We start from the raw sequence: 20,718 nt of genomic DNA, 5'->3' as shown, positions 1-20,718 counted from the left end.
TAGTTAAAGGAGCAATGTGGAGATTTGAGTGGCATGTAGTGGTGAGGTTGCAAATTGCAACCGGCTCACTCTAACCCTCCCTTTTGAAGCACTATGGCAACCGACACAGGACAGACGTGATGTCCGTTTTCGCTTCTTTGCCGAAGGAAAACGTTTTTATGAAACGCTCGCTGTAGAGCAGTTTGTCCATTTAGGGCTACTGTAGAAACAACATGGTGAATTCCATGCAAGGGGACCTGCAGTGTATGTAAATAGAAAGCACTCATTCTAAGGTAATCAACCCTTCATTATGCAAGGTCTTTATACTCCGTGTAGACAGTGATGTATATTTTATTACATTTCGGTCAATAGAGTCTCAAAATAATTACACATTGGACCTTTAAGATAAAGTGCAGAGATCAACATCAAGTATTGTTGCCTCTTCTATGATGTGCTTGTGATGTCTATCTGAATAAAAGCATGTGTGAAAATGATTAGATGTAAATATACACATAAAAAGTGGAATGGGTTAAAACAAAGAAACAACAAATTTTGAATTTACCACTTTGATGGGAATATACTGTGAGCTCTTTAATCATGACATACACGAAATACTCATCCAAATAAAATCAAATAAAATGCAGTGCAGAATGATAAAAAACAGCAAAACAAGATACAACGTCACATCACAAAACATTCCAAGATAAAGTGATACATTGCCGAAATGTATTCATGTTTTGAAAAGTTCACTCTCCTGTGCATCATCTTTGTTTGCACCTCCACGTGCAAACCCCAAATGATGCTGTCTAGAGAGTTTCAATGCAAGCAAAACTAAAATAAAACCTCTTTTAGCCACACATGGCATCTTGAAAATGTAGTTTGACACTTTTTTCAGCCTTTAAATTCATGGCCACAATCAGTAACTCATTCACGTGTGTGGGCAGTTATTGAAAACATTGAACCTGATGCAGTTTTGAACACTTAAGAAGACCCTCAATGCATCTGCAGACTAAATTCATGTGTAAATTAAAATGTCACAGCTTGAGCTCATAAAACAATAAATACTGTATGTGCTGCATTGGAAAACTCCTAAGGGTACATTCACAGAAAACTTCATTAAAAGAGTTTAGCTTTTGGTGAACATTAATATAACATCATTGCCTGTTGTGTGCTGCCAGTTTCATTTTACCGAATGTGCCCATGTCCCTGAAATCATTTAAAAAGCTTTCACTCTTTTCAGGGTGTAAGAGCGTTTTGATGTTCCTTTAAAAACATGTTAACCCTGAACGATAAAACGCAGAGAACATCTGAAGAATACAAGGCAGAGGAACGGAGCAGTTAAACCTCATTGAAGCAAACCCAGAAGAGCATTATTCAGCTCATAGAGAGGCATATCAAAATCTCATTCTAGCAGACATATCTAAAACATCCTCTTTTTGACTTCAACACAGATGTAACCGGCATTTGACAAAATTCAAGGTCAGTGTCAGATTGTGTAAGGCAATAAATACACTGCTCTACTAAAACGCTGTACATGTTTCAAACCATATCCGAAAGCAAACAGCATTTCTGACCAGTTTAACATAAATGTCTACTGTATATTGTAAAGGAGATGTCAAGCTAAAACCTTTCAGATTCCTTGGGAAGAACTGCAGTAAAACTTTAACAAACTATTAATACCAGAAGGATTGGCAATCCAGTACAGTACCACTTAACTGTGACATTCATAACATTCTGTATTATCTTCTTTCCACAGTCGCTTTTGCCTTGAACGTTAAGTGCGATTTCCCAAAAATCTACAGACCTAACAGTCCAAGTAAAACGCTTTTAAAACAAATACATTATATGTAATTTAAACCCAAACTTCCCTATAAACTGAACCACACACCACAAACTGCTTTCAGTCCACACACACACTTAAGGCCGGAGTTGGAACGTGACCTAAACGCATAAAAAAACAATGATTCTAACAGCGCTAAAGGGTAAAACAAGTGATTTTCTAACAGCGCTATAGGGTAAATACAGAGGTTCAAGAACACTTTAATAACACAAATAACATTATTTCATATATTTAAATACAACAAGTAAAACCAAAGAAACACCACTCCCTGATGTTCCCTGACATTGACAAATACATTGTGTTTCTTTTGGATCCGAGCGTTTGGTTGTACACACAGTTCAATGATTTTTTTCTCCATGTCAAGATATGCACAAACAGTGTTCTCCTACTTGCCAGTCAAAAAAGCAGAAGGTGTAGCAAAAAATGTCAAGAAACAAAGTTTTCCGTCTCTTAAACGCTGAACTAAACCAAATAAACAGGCGAGAAAATCAGCTTTCAGAGTTCATCGTAACACAATGTAAAGCAGTATGCATGTTTAAAAAGCACAAAAACAGCTCTATTACAATAAATACCCATAATGCAGTGTGCATGGCAGTAGCAAATCACTGGATGGAAGGAGCAGTGCATAAAAAAAGGGGGCGTGCTGATTGGTCGCTTTATGAAAGCTATAAGTCTATCATGTGACGTTCAGCATAAAAATGGACAAACAAGGATTTCCATCATGAACGTTAAAGCAAGTGGACAGTGGTTATCTAAACTACTAAGAAATTCAACAGAACCCTGTTTCAGAGGCTCCACTTTAATACGTTAGTCCCAACAAGCAGGTAAACAGAACCTGGGGTTCCAGTGAGGGCTTTCATAAAGAATATTCTTGAAGAATCCCAGAATCCACTGATCTATTGTAATGTACTGATTTTGATCTTTTAGGAGTTACTGAATGAAATGCAAGCAGAGTTTAAGACATCAAACATATCATGCCAGACCTACATGGGGGGCAGTATTGCGCTTCAGAGGGCCGCATTCCCAGACCTGTTTATAGCTCTAACATTGAATTTTTGCCACACACTATTCTCTCTACACATTGAGTAGTATAGGGCATCTACTACAGTGTGCAGTATGTATTTTTGTATCTTGTAAGGTAGTGCAAAGTATTTAGAATGCAGCGTTTACCATTATCACTTTGTATAATGCACTATGTAGTATATATGCAGTGTAGAATGCAGAAAATAGAATGCACTCTTCATATAGCAGGTAGTGCGAGGTGTAGTCTGCCACCTATTAAGCAGGGATAGGCAATATCTGTAGTCAAGTGTAATGAGAGCCAATTTAACCATCACTTGGGGTGTGATTCTGTTTAAATACAGGTTGAAAACAGTACTGCTTGTTACCTTTATAGGCACAAAGTTAGTTCCGTCGCTATGCTTACTAAGAAGTGGGTCATAAGTTTACATCATCTGTAGTATTGTATCTGTGGTCTCATCCCTATGGAAACAACACTGCCAGCTACAGAGTATACAGTGCTGTCCTGGTAACTACGGGATTTTCAGTGTTAAACTTGAAGCAACATGGTTTATAACGTTGCAACGGGAAAACATTGTGAGTATCAGTGCGCGTAAGGCTAAGTGTGCGAGCAAGGCGCAAAAAAGCACCACACACTCTGGGAAGAAACGTTCAATGGTACTTTCAGGCCACTAAAGAGCCCAGTTTTAAATACCCACTGGTTTTAAATAAGTTGTCCGTTTGTAGTCCCTCACTGGTTGGTAGCAGCAGTAAAGGGAACAAGTGGGCAGAGCTAATCAAACGTCTCCCACCTCCTTCTCAAGTCATCCACCTTCTTTTTGGGGGGTGTGGCCATTACAGTTGGTGTGGTTGCCATGGTGAGCAGGTCACTGAATGGGTCATGTGATGCGTCACTGGAGACTTGCGCAGCCTGGGCCAGAGTGGGAGGAGCAGGTGATTCTAAAAGATTTGAGAGAGAGCCACTACTACTGGATGGAGGGACACGTCCAATAGGCCACGCCCCTCCCGATGGTCCAAGACCGACAGCAGATAGCTGGCCGAACACTGAGAAGGGGGGAGGAGTGGTGAAATAAGTGGCACCAGGCATGTAGGCTTGGCCGAAAGGGTTGCCTGAGACAACAGGACTGTAGTGCCTTTGAGGAGGATATTGGGGCTGGTGGGTGAAGGGGTTGAGTGATCCTGAAGCAGGGAAGGGGGGTAGATTCGGCGGATGGGGTCGAGGAGGTACGGGAGGTTTAGAGGTGGGAGGGGCGGTCTCACTCTCTGTTGCTCCACAAAGAGGGTCCAATAGGCTGAGCAGGTCAAGTCCCTGCCCCTCGTTTGGCTCGCCTGGCTTCAACAAGTCCGCCTCTATTTGTGTTTGCGAGTGGGGCGACATATTTAGGGCTTGCCGAAACTCCTGCCCTCCAGCGGTCACGCCTCCGTCTTTCTCACTGGCCTGTTTACCCCCGCGCAACAGGGTCACAGCCGGTGCCAGCACTGCCCCCGGTTCTGGTGTTTTTCGACCTTGGGGCCGAGGAATGGTGATACGTGCCCCATCCGCCTTGTCTGTGGTGGAATTACAGCTCTCTCTGCTGGGTGGACGTGGCTCTGTGGTCTCCAGAGGTGGTACAGATAAAGGTCTCTCCCAGGATGGAGACTCCCGGCCAAGCAACACAGAGGGTTCCCCCTTTTGGCTCCAGAGTTTGTTGTACGGATTGGTGGTTTTAAGACCGGGGAGAGTCCTTGTGCGCTCCTCAGAACTAAGATCCATCCGCTGGAGAAAATACAACCAGAACAATTTGTAAACTACTTGTAAAGACGGATCTGCAGACTATTACTGACTCCTTAGACCAAATGTTAAATGTACTCTAATTTTGAGTCACTTATACAGTAATAAAAGCATCTGCTAAATACACATGGTAAGCAAATGCACACCTTTACCCGTGTCACTGTTGTCCTACCTGATAGTTGAAGTTGGCATGTTGTGGGTCTGCTCGGACCTCCTCCAAACTCCTGGCTGCACTTAAAGTGGCGTGCATGCTGGGTTTTGTGTTATTTGTAGCGTCTGTACACTTTGGCTCTCCCTGCTGGCTACGAAAGGCATCCTCCAACACGCTAAGCCCAGAGAACTTATCTAAAACGGGGCTGGACGGAGCTGTGTTACCCTGGAAGCGCTCTCCAACCTCTTCTCCTTCTTCCACAAGCTCCGCCTCTTTTAGAGACCTGTACGGCTGGGGCCTGCGTCACGCAGACAGATACACAAAACACACGACATCCACGCAACAAGTTCACAAACACACGACACATGGACAAACAGGTACAAACACGATATCATTTTCATGTTAGATGAGGAGCTATTGAAATTGGAAGCTATTATAAACGTAATGATGAAAATAACTTAAGCTATTGTACGACTTGAACGAAGCGGGTTTTAGATTTAATCTAGCCGTGCAAATTTCAGCCAGTATGAAAGAAAATCAGGCAAGTCCCAGCATAACTAACCATCAAGACTACCTGGATGTGCTTGCATTTGGACACTTTAAAGATGGAAGTCTTAATTTCTGCCTCTATATCGCCATCTCTGTTTTAAACATAAAACTGCAGGTTACTTGATGTATTTATCTGTTTATGTGGGTTAGAGTAAAATTCTTGGCCAGAGTTTTTGGCCACAGTTGACCACCATAGTAGAAAAATAAGATGTGTGCATTTCTTGGTTCTGTTCAACACAAAAAAATATATTTTGAAGAATGAAGGAAAGCAATTCTGGGGCACTTTTCACTTCCATTGTAGTTTTTCTTAACTACTAGGTGGCCAAGAACTGTTTGAATTTCGGGGTGAACAGTTTCTTTAATCGATTAAATAATATCTAATAACCCAAAAAAAATTAATCCAACTAATAATAAAATGCTCTTTGGCTTTTTATATATACAATATGTGCAATGACATAAAGCCACTCTTGAAAATGTGTTAAAGTGATTTTTCTTACCTTCAGATTATTCCAAACCAGTATAAATGTATTTGTTCTGCTAAACACAAAGGAAGATATTTAAAAGAAATGTCCCCATTTATTGCCATTTATGGAACATAAACACTATGGGAGACATTGGGGGACGAGATCAGCTTCTTCCAAATATCTTCCTTTGTGCAGAACAAAATAATTACACAGTTAAGGAACAATCTAAGGGTAAGTACAGGATGACAGAAATTTCATTTTTTAAGTAAACTATCCCTCGAAGTGTCCAAATCCATTTTGGGTCCAGTGTACATAAAACAACCCATGAAATATTCTCTTTTACATTAAAAGACATCAAGGTAGAAAACTAGTAAAACAGAGACCATTCAAAGGGGGCAGATAGCAGGAAGTGTTCAGGGAAAGGCGCAATGGAGACATCATCCTGAGACAGCTCATCACCCGAAGAGTCCTCGGACAGAAACACTGTGTATTGACGGGTTGGACGCACGTAACTACAGCGTCAACGCACACGCATACAGGTACAGACGGGTGCACATCATGACGAAAATAGAACACACAAAATAACAAAAAGTAAACACCAGGACACACACAGACACACACAACAGAAAGACCACATCCCAGGGAGAGAAAGAGAGAGCGAAGGAGAGAAGGAGAAAAAAGGTGAGACATGCGAAAACACCAGAGATCACAATTTTTGTAATTTTCTGATAAATCAATACTTTGTGACCGTTTTACATCTGGGTGCATCTTCAATGCTGAATCTCAACACCAGGTGTAAATGGTGCAAATGTGTGAGGGGGGGTGGTTTTAAAACTTACTGTTCAGGCGTTCCCTCAATTCCAATGTTACTGCGTGGTCTCTTCGGCACCATAGGTCGAGGTGGTCTGGCCTGTAAACACACACAAACACATGTTGTAAACAACGTTAAAATACATTACGTTCAGTCTTGAGAGATTTGGGTTTGTTAAATCCCTCCAGAGGTCAACTGCTCCTCTAACAGAGGTCAGAGGTCAAGATCCTGTCACATGTAAACAGAAGTCAAGAGCACAGACATGTTAGCGTGTTTTTCCTTTGAGTTAGACAAAACAAACTTTCATTCATTTTTAGTCTTCCGGCTCTTTAAGCCCAAACGAGATTAAAACCTGTTGTAAGGTTTATGCAGCAGAAAAGGGAAATGCAGACGGCAGATATAAATGCGAGTTAGCGTTTATCTGTAGAGTAAGAAATAAAGTTAGATCAGGCAGGCATTTAAATCCACACGCACACGTTTAACAGACACACACGCTGATGTGCAGCAGCCAGAGGTCAGGGACGAGAGTGATGTACTCACTGATCTTATGCTGCGCTGTAGTTTGGTGGGGTGAGGGGGAGGGGGACGTTGTGGCCGAGGGGGCCGTGGGGAGGGTTCTCGTTCTGGGTTCTCATGGGGAGGGTTCTACACACATCCACAGACACACTCTTTGACTGGTGAAAACATGGTTTGATGGGACAACAAACTTTCTCTCCCACACAGAATTGAATGAATGTGGTGGAAATAAAATAAACTGTCACGCCCACCTGTCCGAAATGAACCGTGATTGGACGTCTCTGGTCCCAGGTGAGGGAGTCCTTACTGTGTGTGGAGGGTAGGTGGGTGGAGCCAGGCTCATCTGTAAAGCCGTTCTCCGTAAGCTCCTGTAAATTAAGAAATGAGTGTGAATGAGATAACATAAGCGTATCCATGAAAAAAAGACAATTAATAGTTGCATTTATGTTGACGTGTATGTAAAATACCTTTTGTTTAAGTCGACTCTTGACTTCTTTGATGCCCATCTTGGCATGATCTTTGGCCTATAGTTAACACATAAGAAAATGATTTACAAGACACCTTTAAAAAACATTTTTTTCCTGTTTAACACTTTAATAAGTAAGTGTTTATGCATGACTTTACATACAAATTTGTAAACGGTCTTCATTGCAGGGTTTGCCCTCGTCTTCACCGTGTTTAATATAGCCCCACTGCCCTTCTGTAAGAAGAAAATGGAATAAAAACAAATGAATAATATTATTACAAGACAGATACAATCTCAGATAAAGCTACACAGAACTAGTAAACAGTACGTATGTAGTGCCAGCACAAATGTTAAAAGTCATTTTGTTTCCAGTCATTGTAACATTGTGTCCAAACTGCAAGTGACATAATAAAACATCGTTTTGTCTTCACACACAACAGATAAAAGATTTCACCTTCACTGTAAACAGCCACTGGTGATATGTCTTATCACTTCCTGTAACAGACATTATAAAGCGATCAGCAAGACAAAATAAAGAGGATGTAAAGCAGTAGTAGATAAATCATTTAGTGAATTTCTACCTGCATATTCTCCCATATTGATTTCCTCCTCAAACTGATCACTGAACCCTTCCCCAGAATTCAACAGCTCCAGACGCCCGTCTATAAACTGCAAACACACATCAAACATATTCACAAATAATACGTAACAAACGTAATTGACAGATAAAAATGTGGTTTACAATATAAAATTATGAATAGTCAATTTATTCGAAGTTTAAGATTGGGCAATATTCTTGTCAAACTGCTTCATACTAAAGAGCCAGATTGTTTTAATGTCATTCCAGATTTACTTTTGTTTTAAACTATAAAAATAATAAAAACTATAAAATATACAAAAATATAAATGTTTATGGTTGATTTTGTATAATATTTGAACAAATTCTAGTGTGACTTTATGCAACATTATGGCGTAAGTGTGGATGTGAGTGTGTTATACCTGTTTAAAAAACTGTAGCTGAATAGCGTTTTGAAGAAACTGTCTCATAGTGTTTGACCGATGTGTGATGAACGTTTCCTCGCTGAAGGTGATCGGCTCCTCCTGAACATGCAGACAACACAACGTTACAAGCATACAGTTCCACAATTACACAGTAACACACACATTTACATTAAGTCATTTAGCAGACGCTTTTATCCAAAGCGACTTACAAAGAGTTCGGGGAGCAAAACACAAACACAAAACACCCACATCAAACTGTCCACTAGAGTGCACTGTCACACAGCTCCCCTTTAAATTAGTGCTAACATTAACATTCAAACATTCGAAACCATAAGCATATAGGCACTTTAAACACGCTATTACGGGTTCTATGTGCAGTGCATTCCTATAACTGCCGAACAGAGCCGCCTGTGCTTTCAGAAACGCTCTGGCCACCCCATCACCCGTCGTTGAGGAGACCTTCCTTAGACGGTTCTTTAAAGATGAAATCTAAAACACACACCACTTAGTCGTTTGCATCCATTACAGTGTATATACATTTTCATTTCATTTTGATATGAAATCATCAGTGACAGATTTTTCAATAATTACAAACTACAGACGTGTGTGTGCTCACCACATCATTAGGAAGGCTTTGCAGGTCATCAAACGGCGTTTCAAGAGTGTTGGTGTCTACGTTGAGAAGTACCACATCATCTATAGCCATTCCTCGCACCTTCTGTTACGATAAGACACACAAATCTGTTCGTCTACATACGAAAACTCAATAAAAGCAATAAAATCTGCGCTATAGACAAACTATACTCAAAGTTTTTCGTTCGTTTTAACATAATCTATTGTTGGGTTTTTAAATAATCTTTGATTATAATTACTTTGATATTGAAGTTATGCATTTTAATTTATGATTAGATAATTTAACTATTTATGGAGTTAGTTGCAGTTGAACATTGAAACTGAACATTGTCACCTCCATGAGGCTGGAATGAACTCCGATGAGGTACGGCATTGGGGCGCTAACAAAAAAAAAACACACACAAAACAGCATTAAAACTTACGTCTATGTTACATCTATGTTTATCAAGTACAGTGCAAATGTGTTTGTGCGTACCAGCAGTAATCTATTAAATGCTGCGGCAGCACTGGAATGTAAACATGTTGCCAATACATGGGATACAACATGGCCGCCGCTCCATGAACACATGCGGTTAACTAAGAAAGAGAGAGAAAGAGAGTTACACACACACAATACACACAAAATGAACAAAGAATTGCAGCAATATGAAACGAATGAAGATGTTTCTCACAGTGCTCAGCTTGCTACAGCTGATGAGGATTCGTCTCTCGTACATCATGCTAGCGTACAAATGCAACATGTTATTCACATCCACTGCTACGAAATACTCGGTCAGATTTCTCTGCAAATAGAACAACACAGACGACAGCAGTTAACAAGATTCACATGAGCATCTGCGAGTTATATGGTAACATAAAACTGTTTCTTTGTCGGCTGCTTCAATTGTTTATTGAAATAAATGTTATTTATAATTAATTCGTAATAGTTAATGCATTCTATTCAATAATAAAACATACATTTACATTTAATTAGTAAAAAAACAGTGAAAATGATTTGCTGCATCCGGGTTACCGTGTGTTATTCATTTTGAAAGGTTGTTATCAGGGAATAATAAACCTGTAAATGTCACGACTGGCCAATCAGAATCAAGCATTCCAACTAGCCGTGTAATAAATCAAAATAAGAGCTTTGTGTAATCAGTTTTTAATCAAATCAAATTAAGCAGTTACAATGTAACAGAATAAACTGATTTAACATGATCATTTACAGCTGTTTGGGCTCATTCAACCCACATTCTACGATTTCAAAATTGTTGAATTTTTGTGTACTTTGTGATGTTTGTATATTTTAAAGGAAACGTACATTTTCGGGTACACTGGGTAACTCTCCTGGATCAGGCACTGTGAAAAATAAATGCTAGAGAGAGAGAGAAATCTGTTTATCTTTACACTCGACACATCAACTGCAAAATAACGTTTGATTAGACTTTGATTGTGTTATATAGTAAAACATTACCACACTCAAATGTACAGGCACTCCAGTATCAGGGATGGTTAACCGATGTAGAGACTCTAACAACTCTCTCCATTGACTGTCCTGTGTTTGTGAAACACACAAAAACGACATTAAACAATCATATTCATATGATATCATTTATTATGATATGTGTGTATTTTATTGACCTGTCCTTTGGTTGTGTAGTCCGCCAGTATATTTAGAAGTTTATAAAACACTTCAAACCAGGGCAGATAGCTGAAAAAAGATCCAGTACAGTTAGAAAAGCCAAATGGCAAGAACATTACCCGATGCACTTCAATGTTAAGCGGTAGCCTGAGAAGCTTTTAACCTGCCATCTCTCGCAGTGAATAAAAGCTGTCAAGTCACAGAGGTTCGTACCTGAGGATACAGTGGCAACCGTGTGCTCCAGATGAGAGCCTGCAGAAGCCGAAGCGTTGTTTGCTCTCGATATCCGTCAGAACGAATGTGAAGTTCTGCCCCACCTGGCTAACTGTCATACTGTAAGACAGCGCAAAGATCAAAATATAAAACGTCAGGTTCTAGAGTAGATCGGCTTATAGAGGAGCAGTACAAATATGCTAGATCTAATACAACTGAAGATGATGTAAATAAAAGGTTGCACAATAACTAAGATCTTTTCCAGACTTCTCAAATTTTAACGCAATAAATTAAAGGCAATATCATAAGTGCCCTTAACCGATAAAGAAATCCCAGAATGCAGTGGGACATCTACAAAATCATAAAATATACAATGACATATATTTCATTGTTAATTTCAAATATAGATTGTTTAGCTTGTCAATGACATTTTTACTTGAATTACAGCTTAATTTCCGATTGGAGGCAGTAGACAGTGAGACAGCTCGCTAGGTTTAATACCAATATGTGTATGTTACCTGTCTGCATTGAAGGGGAAACAAAACTTTGGGATAGTCTGTAGCGTTTCCTGAAAACAGAGAGAGAAAAAGAGAGAGAGAGAACTTTTAGACCACTTCGCATGTAAACACTGGCCCAGAAGCACTTCCAGATTAAATATTTATTGTATTATTATTATTATTATTATTTTAAGCATTTTAATCTTACATATAATTACATTTTAAAGATATTGATACGGTTATAATGTTCTGTGGATTATCTTTTGTTGAACGTTTCTATATTGATGCAAAACTGAACCAGGACGTGTTTGCTGTGTACACATGAACAAAATAAAAATACAGAGGGGGGCTTGGGACATTTGAATCTCAGTATTAGAAATGCTTAAATCTGCCAGAAATCAGTTTGAGTTAAAGAGAATGTTCATTTTTTCACCCTCTTGTCATTTTAAACCTGTGTGACTTTCTTCCGGCAAACACAAAAGAAGATATTTTGAAGAAAGTTGGTAACCGACCAGCAATGGCCCCCATAAGCTTCTATTGTATGGACACAAACCCAATGGAAGTAAATGGGGTCCAGTTTACAAAAACATTCTTCAAAATATCTTCTTTTGTGTGCTGCGGAAGAAAGAAACGTATTTTACAGGTTTGAAATGACAAGAGGGTGAGTAAATAATGAAATCATTTTTATTTTGGGGTGAACTATCACTTTAAGACTAGGTTAAAAAATCCTTGTGTGTGCGCACTCTCACTTGTGAGCCCCTGTACGGACCCCAGGGAGAGCACATGTGTGGGTGTGTGTTGCCTCCCCTCATCTGCGTCAGGAGTTGGGGATTAACTCTGGAACAATAGCTCGACTGAGGACAGAGACAACCCAGATAACACAGCTAAACCACTGGGTACAGACACCCAGATCGCCCCCTGGGACCCCTAGACCCTACAATCAAGGCATGAGGGGAGTGATGCTGCACCTGTGTGTGGTGTTAAAAGAGTATGTGAAATTGTAAAGAACAGGTGGGTGTAGCTAACAGGCACATGGACCCTCAAACAGGCTAAATGACATCTGCCCTTTAAACAAATTAAGGAAGTGTCCTGTATATAAATGTTAGCTTGAGGGTCAGACCGGTAAAACAATACAGAGGGTGTTTGCTGGAACCATCGCACACACGCTCAGTTTCTCTAGTGGTTTAAAGTCCATCTGTTGGAACAGGTGCTCACTGCATTATCACAGAGGTGAACAACAATTACAGCATCCCCACCCTAACATCCCCAGAGAGAAAGAGAGAGAGAGAGAGCAAACCTGGTCGGTGTATGTGTCAGGGAAACTTCTTCGCACCTCTGGTCCTGAAAACAGCAACACGTGAATCATATTATTTCGATTATACAGACAGATTTATAAAAAAAGAATAATTTATTGCACAAAGGGTCGGCGACGCCTTCTTGGTGACAGCCAAGATTGCATGACCATATGCTATATACCATTTCATCTGATATGCGCGCTTCTGACCCCCAGTTTACTTCTGGTTTTTGTTTGGCTAATGTCTAATAACTATTTATACTTAATTAAATGTATGTTAATTTGAATTTATATTATTATTTTCCTGTATAATAATTGTATTAAATAAATATGGTTTGTTGAATTTTGCTGTATGTTCATTAAATAAAAAAAAACTGTGTTGAATGGTTCCTGTAGTTTGGTCGCATTTAAACAAACCGCATAGTACAGTACATTGACATCTAGAGGTTGAGCTTGGTATCGCAGTCTAAATTCAAAATATTGGAGAGACAAGTTTAGCCAAGTAACGGTTCTTGTCAGTTTCTTTTGATTGTTATCAGAAATAATCTACAGGCGCTCTATTGCTTGTCAATGTGTACCGGAAGTTCCATTGGGGTCACGAAAGTGTGCATGCGCAGTTACATTTGTTTATGTTGTTAAGATGAATCCGTCTATAGATGTTTCTATACCAGTCGTGTGCAGTGATGTCACTTCTAAATAAACAATTCACATCAAATATAATTTTTGTTCTTGATGGCTGTAAGAAAAAACCATTGGAGGTTCAGATAACTGATGACAGTCAAGGAAACCCTGACGGATCTTAAAGGGTTTCCTTTGCTTTCGGAGGGATATGTGACAGCGTAGGTGTGTGCACATGTGGGAGGTTTGTCTCAGGAGATCAAACCCAAGATGCTCTTGCCGCCCTCATCAAGCCTCACGGTCACTAAGCAACAGTCGCCTAGCACCTGGTTTTCATGGGGGGGGTCTCTTTACCTAAAGCAAGTAACCCACTATCATACAAGATTAAGGCAACATCTACAAGCATTTATCTGATTCGAACTCCAATATGCCTTCAAAAGGCCTTAATCCATAGCGATTATACAAACGGCTTTCGTTCATCTGTTCACACGCCTGGTTCATCACTCCAAGGATTCAACCAATGTTTTCTTTTTGACATAAACAGCTAAAGAGCGCAAGTGTGAAGTTGTGAATGGACCATACACATTAAATCTGGTTCCAGCTGTTCCAGACTTAACTCTTGAGTATCTTTTACATATATCATGTAGCAACTAAAAAAAACATCTTCTACCCTGCTTTCCTCCTACAAGTTAAAAAGGGTGCCAGCATTTATTAGATGTCGCTCTTACGTCATCCAGTGCGACTGGATCACTGGTATCTGAGGAAGTGTGTGTGGGTGAGCGTGTGTGTTATCAGAAGCGTGTTGCAGAAGTGACACATGACATCTATTGTTGTTACGGTTGAACTCACCAGAGCCAGCCGTCCCAGACTGCCCCACCTCCATGTACACCTCAAAGGCAGACCCAGGGCTCTCCCTGAAATATAAATAGCATAGGGTATAGGGTCAGGGTGTTTCTTAAAACACGAATTGGGAATATTTGCTTCGCCAAACAAAAGTGCAAAAAGTAGGGTTTTTAAAACAAGCTTGCCCTGTATGCCATTGGTTTCCCACCCCGGGACAAGAAGAACATGCCACAAGGGATCTGAAAGGGATACTTTACCCAAAAATGAAATAATTTACTCACCTACGAGTTGTTCCAAACCTGTATACATTTCTTTGTTCTGATGAACACGGAGAAAGGTATTTGGAATAATGCTTGTAACCAAACAGATCTTGCACCCATTGACTCCCACAGTTTTGAAGAATGTAGGACAGCAAACAGTTCTGTGGCACTTTTGACTACCATTGTATTTTATCCTACCAATGGGGGAAAAATCTGTCTGGTTATAAGCATTCTTCCAAATATCGTTCAGTGTCAATCAGAACAAAGACATTGGTACAGGTGAGTTTTTGGTTGAAGTATCCCTTCAAATGTATGCATGTCGTAAACACTTCCATCGGTTTTAAGCATTTAAAAGTGTTTTAATACAAAGTATTGCAATATGGAAAATAAAATGGCTCATATAACACATTTCAATACAGTAATAATACTATTGTAACACGCTTGACCTGTCTAAGGTGTGAGTTTGTTTCTTCTTGTCACTTTATCTTAATACAGAGACTTTCGGTACAAAGAAACGATACACATAATAATGACTATTCGCATTAAAAATAAAAATCATGCAAAATGATACAAAAAATAGATAAATGAATATAACCTAAACTAAATAATAAGATTGACAGATCATGTCATTAAAAAACAATCAACAACGAGTCTTTGCTAGCTGTCAAAAGTTAGTCTATTTCTCCATTCTTTCAGAATAATGTCAACGATGTCAAATGTGTGGTGACAGGTTTCAACATGTTGAAATGAAGAAATGTTTCAGTGTTTCTACCCTTGACATTGTTTCCTAAACATCTTATCACGGTTTGATTCCCAACTCTTTAAAAACACTGACCACAGCCAGGCACGGGCTGACCTCCATCATGTCTTATTTATGAAGTGCATTGAATTACTGGAAACGCTGTGCAATACTAGATAGGCTTATTTGTTTCTTTTCTTTTCCGTAAAACAAATGAACGCCGTGTCATGAAAAGATCACACGACATCGCAACATAAACACAAACGGATACCTTAAGGGCATGAAATCTACCCATCTGATCATTGTTTACGTTACGTTGCGTGTCCACACCTAAGATCAGACAGTAGCGGGGAAATTGCGCAAAGCTCAAGATAACATAATACATAGAAATGTGATTTCATCACTTATGCAAATGTCAAAACAAACAAGTAATTTAACATTTCTCTGTCTGTCGCAACAAGTCCAAACAGGCCTTTCAGGGAGGTCAAAACTCTCATTTATAACAGCGTTGTACATGTCGCGTATAAGAGTGGAGACGTTAACGCTTACTTGATGCGAGAGCCCATTTTCAGCTTGATTTAAATCCGATTCTGCCTTTGAAAAATTGCGACAACAGCCCGCTGTCTGAGTTATATTTCCCCGTCACATTCTCCTCAGGAACGCCATGGTCTCCACGCGCAGATCACGGTACTACCCGCGAGGGGTTATAGGAGTTGGAGTTTCGTGGGCGTGTCTGCGGCTGTCACTGGACGGAACGATAAACTACATTTCCCAGACTGAGAAACAGCAGCGGCGTAGAAGGCGCCTGACACAGAGGGGAGTGGAGTACGATGGCTTGGCATTGCGATAATGTATTTCAACAACAACTGTAACAGCTGTAGGGCAGATGGTCAGTATGGATGTTTTATTAAATTAAAGTATTATTTCATAGTCTGAATGAGTCCGTGTTCTAGTTATTTTAATAAATATACATAGTAGCAAGAATGTTGATCATGTAAAATAGGTTTCTTTCTCTAATGTTTTATGTCTTATTGGTCTATTGGAAAATACAACACAAATATGATCATATCGTGTAAAGTTCGATTCAAGTTCAGGTAATGCACAGCAGTGGATACGTTGTAAAACGTATTAATGTGTTTTTATGGAAACCAAGTATTAAAGGGGTGTAACAATTCCGTATACATTTGTGACGTCATCTCATTTGTAAATAATACATAATACACACATGATATCCATGATACAGTGGTTAAATCATTCACCCACATGTCATTTCAAAGCTGTAAAAATAATTAAAAAACACGTTGGTGACCAAACTATTTTGATAGGCTTTCCCGTTGACTTGCATTGCAATGAGACATTTTTCTAAATATTTTCTTCTTCTTTCACGAGAAGAGAATGAACATAATTGCATTTATTGGCAATAAATGCAACATGTATACATTTGTATTAACTTTATTTAATACAAATACAGTTGTTCATTGTTTATTTATTGGGTATTCATTTTACCATGTTTACAAAATGCTAAGCTCTACAATATAACTTTACATGCTTAACAGGTGCTCGCTTTGCCTGAATTGCATTTCCCCAACTTAAGCGGCATTATAAAAAGAGAGCTGATGTTGATCTAACTCTCAGACTTACTTTAATTGGTTTAACCAACGTGATGTTGATTCAGTCATATAAAAAAACATTTAACGGTTCTGGCTTGCCTGTATCGTGAGGGAGTGTGCAGGCCATAACAAAAGCAAATGATGTCGCGGAGTCTAGAGTAGCGTCTCCAAGACTCCACGCAAACTCGGAGCGCACGCAAATCTCATCCACTGCACCTGAACACGGCTCGAGTCAGAGGGAACCAGACTGGCTCAGTCTTATGCACCCGTGCCAACCGGCAGGTCCACCCAGGACACAATTCAACGACATCCTTTTATGCCTCAATAGATCCGGGATTCTATTATTTTAAACGGGCTTTCTCATCGCAGTTTACTTAAACTTTGATTTATTTTATCCTTTGCTAAAATAAAAAACAACTTGAAATTGCATCAACAGCATCTATTTGGTAAGTTTGTAGGCTGACGTTTAGATGCGTTTAGAGTGATGCTGGAGATTTGTATACTGTAGTTAAGGTTACCTGCTTCTATAGTCCTAGATAAACAAGAGATAGAACAGATAGATAAGAGACATCTCACATCTTTGTCATATAAAGGGCGGAATATACGCATTTATCCTCGTATGCAGAACAGCACAAATGACTACTATGGAAGACAATGAACAGGTAAGAATTAATGCTGGACGAAAGAAAAGATGCATTTTAAAATCTTAGTCTTATTCATAAAGGAATATAATTCTGTGATTGGGCGTGTTTGTTATGGACTCTAGTTTGTTTTATGCATATTTAAGTTGTATTACAAATCTGCGAACGCTACATCAATGGAAATAGTCAAATTCAATGGATGCTTTTTATAAAGATTTGAGGCTATTGGTTGATTCAGTCATAAATGTTCATTTATCACAATACTAAAAAACTTAATAGGCTTATTATAATCCTAAAGTACAAACTGCATCAGTGCGGGAAAGTGGTTTTATGTTGCATTTAGACGATTACATTCCCTTCGTTTCGTTTGTTAATTCACGCTTTATTCCAATTGCATGCACGTCATAAAAAAGATGCGCATAGTTTAATAAGTTACATTTATTCATTTTAAATCAATCAATAAAAAAACTACTTGTAAGTCGCTTTGGATAAAAGCGTCTGCCAAATGAATAAATGTAAATGTAAATGATCTCGTCTGAATAGGTTGCATGTCACAAAATGTTTTAATTATGCAAAAACGGAATATATTTAAATATAGACTTAATAAAGTTTACAAACTTTGCGGAAATGGACAATTAACAACAGTAAATATTAAATAATGATGGTTGTTGAAAACTGTTAATATCTGTTGTTTTTCAGAGCTGTGAGTCACTGCTGTGCGCAGGTTGTGGCAGACTGATCTCAGATCGGTTTTACCTGCTCGCGGCTGACAGACAGTGGCACGAGCGCTGTTTGAAATGCAGCGCGTGTCAAGCTAACTTTGAGTCAGAGCTCACGTGCTTCAGTAAACATGGTGATATTTACTGTAAAGAGGACTACTACAGGTAATATTAAAATGCAGTTGTCCATCTTTCTTTAAATATGATTCGAAAAAGGGTAACTTTTAAAAGTAAACTGGGCACAGAACCGTCTTTCAATTATTTACTAAGCAATTGCCCATTGCAAGGTTATTGCTTAATAAAAACGTTCATTTACCCATGACCTTGGTCAACAGAAACAGCAATTATGAATTGAATAAATTGACCAAACCGTTTCCTGTGTCAGTGTGACTAAAAAGTAATGAGAATCACAAAATAAAGAAAGAATTTAAATAAATTATCTTGTTTTTAAGTCACATTTTCACCCCTTTGTATAATATCTCGCCTTCTTTTAAGCAGGACATTTTCTTTGCAAAGATGTGCACGGTGTCACCTGGGCATCCCAGCCACAGAGATAGTGATGCGAGCCAGGGATCTGGTGTACCACCTGAGCTGCTTTTCCTGCGTCACCTGCGACAAAGTGCTGCTCACTGGAGATCATTACGGGATGAGGGACACTTCAGTGTACTGTCAGATCCATTTCGAGATGATACTACAGGAGAAACATCACACGGATCTCTTTTATTCAGACACGTCTCCTTTAGGGCCAAACTCTAAGAACTCCACACATGAAGAGGCTCCGGTGCACAGAGGACGATCACGGAGGAGGAAAAATTTAGATGCAGCAGACCATGTTGTTTATAATTCAGGTAATGCATTTAGCATCATTTTAAGATAGTCTGAACACATTTTATGCATGGCTTCTTTATGTAATATAAATGTTAATTTTGTATCAATTAATATGGTATCAGCAGGGTCCTTTGGTAAATAAAAAAAATGTTTGATATCCTTTCTTTGCAGAAAATTTCATTTTAAACCCTTTATAAAATCTATTTAATCTTGAAAGCTTCCAAAATGAGATAACTCATTTTTTGATTGATTTTTGGAATGCACATCTCATGTTAGAAATAAACTCTACATTTTGACTCCAACAAAACATGTAAGAGAAAGCAATAACCTGAAAAATGCTCCAAACCAAATCATCATGTTCTATAATAGTTCTACGTATAAGGTTTAATGGGTCATAATTCACATCTATTATATTTGAGCTCTCTATGTAAATGAACAAAATCTCCTATTATTGACGCATTGGTTCTTTAGCATTGAGTGTGCGTCATATCAATATTGATTCATTTTGTGTGCTCTAGATGTGAGCGATATGGGTGTGAACCTGTTGGAGAAAGTTAGACAGTTTAGCTGTCAGAAGTCCAAACGCATGAGAACGTCTTTCAAGCACCACCAGCTACGAAGCATGCAGTCCTTCTTCACCCACAACCACAATCCAGATGCCAAAGACCTCAAAGAGCTAGCACAAAAAACAGGCCTCACAAAACGCGTGCTCCAGGTCCGAATGACGTTTCTAAATGTGTGATGTTATAAGATAAAAACATTTACCAAGTTTTAGATCTGTTTACTAAATGGCGACCTATTTCAAACAGGTTTGGTTCCAGAATGCTCGTGCAAAATTCAGGAGGAATCACTTGTATCAGGAGAGCGTTGGTGCGGACAATTTTTCGGACAATTCCACCGTCCCATCACCATCTGCTCCTTCACCGGAGATGTCCCTCCCATCCTTGAGTACATCCGGACCCTCCAGCACCTCTCCATCACATCACACCTGCTTAGAACAAAACATACATGCGAACCACAACAGCATGAGCCCTTTACAATGCACAACCTCTAATTTCTTCTGAGGTCCTCCATCACCGAGCATCTTAGATTCACAAAAATCGAATCACTTTGAATATACAGTATAACATTCTTGAGTCGGCTGTAACAAAATTTCTTGATGTTATATTAGGTTCTGCATATCATAGTATTGATTCTAGATCTGTTTAGAGAATATTGAAATCTTCGTTTTCTAAAAGAACCACAGAACTTAAAAGGTACTGCATGGCATCAGAGCTGACTTTTATTTTTTATTTGTCATTTTAGTATCCAATATGTTCACAATGAGTACCAGAATATTGCATGTAGTACAGAGCATGTACTGTATACTGTTTAAAAAGAAATGTGTGAAACTAAATGTAATGCGCATCGATAAATGAGCACATTGTTGAACCATGATCGCACATGTTTCAGTAAATTTGGTTATTTACATTTTTTACTCCAATTTTACGTAAAAATGTCATTGTTAAGGTAGTTCACCTCAAAATTTGTCCCCATTGACTTTTTAATAGTAGGAAAAATGATTACAAAATAAAGTCACTGGGGACAAATTTTGAAGTGTAGCTACATATGGAAACTCAAGTTGAATGCA

The 20,718-nt window shown here is 39.0% G+C and overlaps 2 protein-coding genes across 5 annotated transcripts; one reads left to right on the top strand and one right to left on the bottom strand.

The window, feature by feature from the left end:
- Window positions 1-533: 533 nt before the first annotated feature.
- On the bottom strand, window positions 534-15,979 carry dennd1a (DENN/MADD domain containing 1A). 4 transcript variants are annotated; one of them, XM_079486201.1, is made up of 24 exons: window positions 15,840-15,978; window positions 14,298-14,362; window positions 12,834-12,877; window positions 11,558-11,607; window positions 11,040-11,159; window positions 10,826-10,895; window positions 10,659-10,739; window positions 10,506-10,559; window positions 9,874-9,984; window positions 9,678-9,778; window positions 9,537-9,582; window positions 9,186-9,287; window positions 8,933-9,058; window positions 8,567-8,668; window positions 8,149-8,236; window positions 8,022-8,062; window positions 7,730-7,801; window positions 7,569-7,625; window positions 7,353-7,469; window positions 7,126-7,230; window positions 6,614-6,684; window positions 6,158-6,286; window positions 4,783-5,059; window positions 534-4,595 (listed from the first exon to the last, which is right to left on the bottom strand). In XM_079486201.1, exons 1-24 carry the CDS (start codon window positions 15,854-15,856, stop codon window positions 3,612-3,614), a joined length of 3,030 nt encoding a protein of 1,009 aa, XP_079342327.1. In that variant the 5' UTR covers window positions 15,857-15,978; the 3' UTR covers window positions 534-3,611. The 4 variants fall into 4 exon arrangements, with proteins under 4 accessions (XP_079342327.1, XP_079342329.1, XP_079342328.1 ...); XM_079486203.1 differs by lacking the exon at window positions 6,158-6,286 and having other exon boundaries at window positions 15,840-15,979; XM_079486202.1 differs by lacking the exon at window positions 7,126-7,230.
- Window positions 15,980-17,544: 1,565 nt separating this feature from the next.
- Window positions 17,545-20,152, top strand: lhx2a (LIM homeobox 2a; the record flags this gene model as incomplete). The annotated part of the gene is made up of 5 exons (XM_079487020.1): window positions 17,545-17,562; window positions 18,241-18,425; window positions 18,759-19,108; window positions 19,607-19,803; window positions 19,898-20,152. The coding sequence occupies 5 exons, from the start codon at window positions 17,545-17,547 to the stop codon at window positions 20,150-20,152; spliced, it is 1,005 nt and encodes a 334-aa protein (XP_079343146.1).
- Window positions 20,153-20,718: the final 566 nt, after the last annotated feature.

The sequence above is a fragment of the Barbatula barbatula genome (assembly GCF_947034865.1).
Source record: "Barbatula barbatula genome assembly, chromosome: 22".
NCBI classification, from domain to species: Eukaryota; Metazoa; Chordata; class Actinopteri; order Cypriniformes; family Nemacheilidae; genus Barbatula; species Barbatula barbatula.
Note: the sequence above shows the minus strand (reverse complement) of the source record. Positions and strands in the feature narration are given on the sequence as shown.

Coding starts and splice junctions, on each gene's coding strand:
- dennd1a (XM_079486201.1), bottom strand. Junction 10,740..10,825: donor ACTACACAACCAAAGGACAG/GTCAATAAAATA, acceptor TCACAAACACAG/GACAGTCAATGGAGAGAGTT. Junction 9,985..10,505: donor TACCCAGTGTACCCGAAAAT/GTACGTTTCCTT, acceptor TTCTATTTGCAG/AGAAATCTGACCGAGTATTT.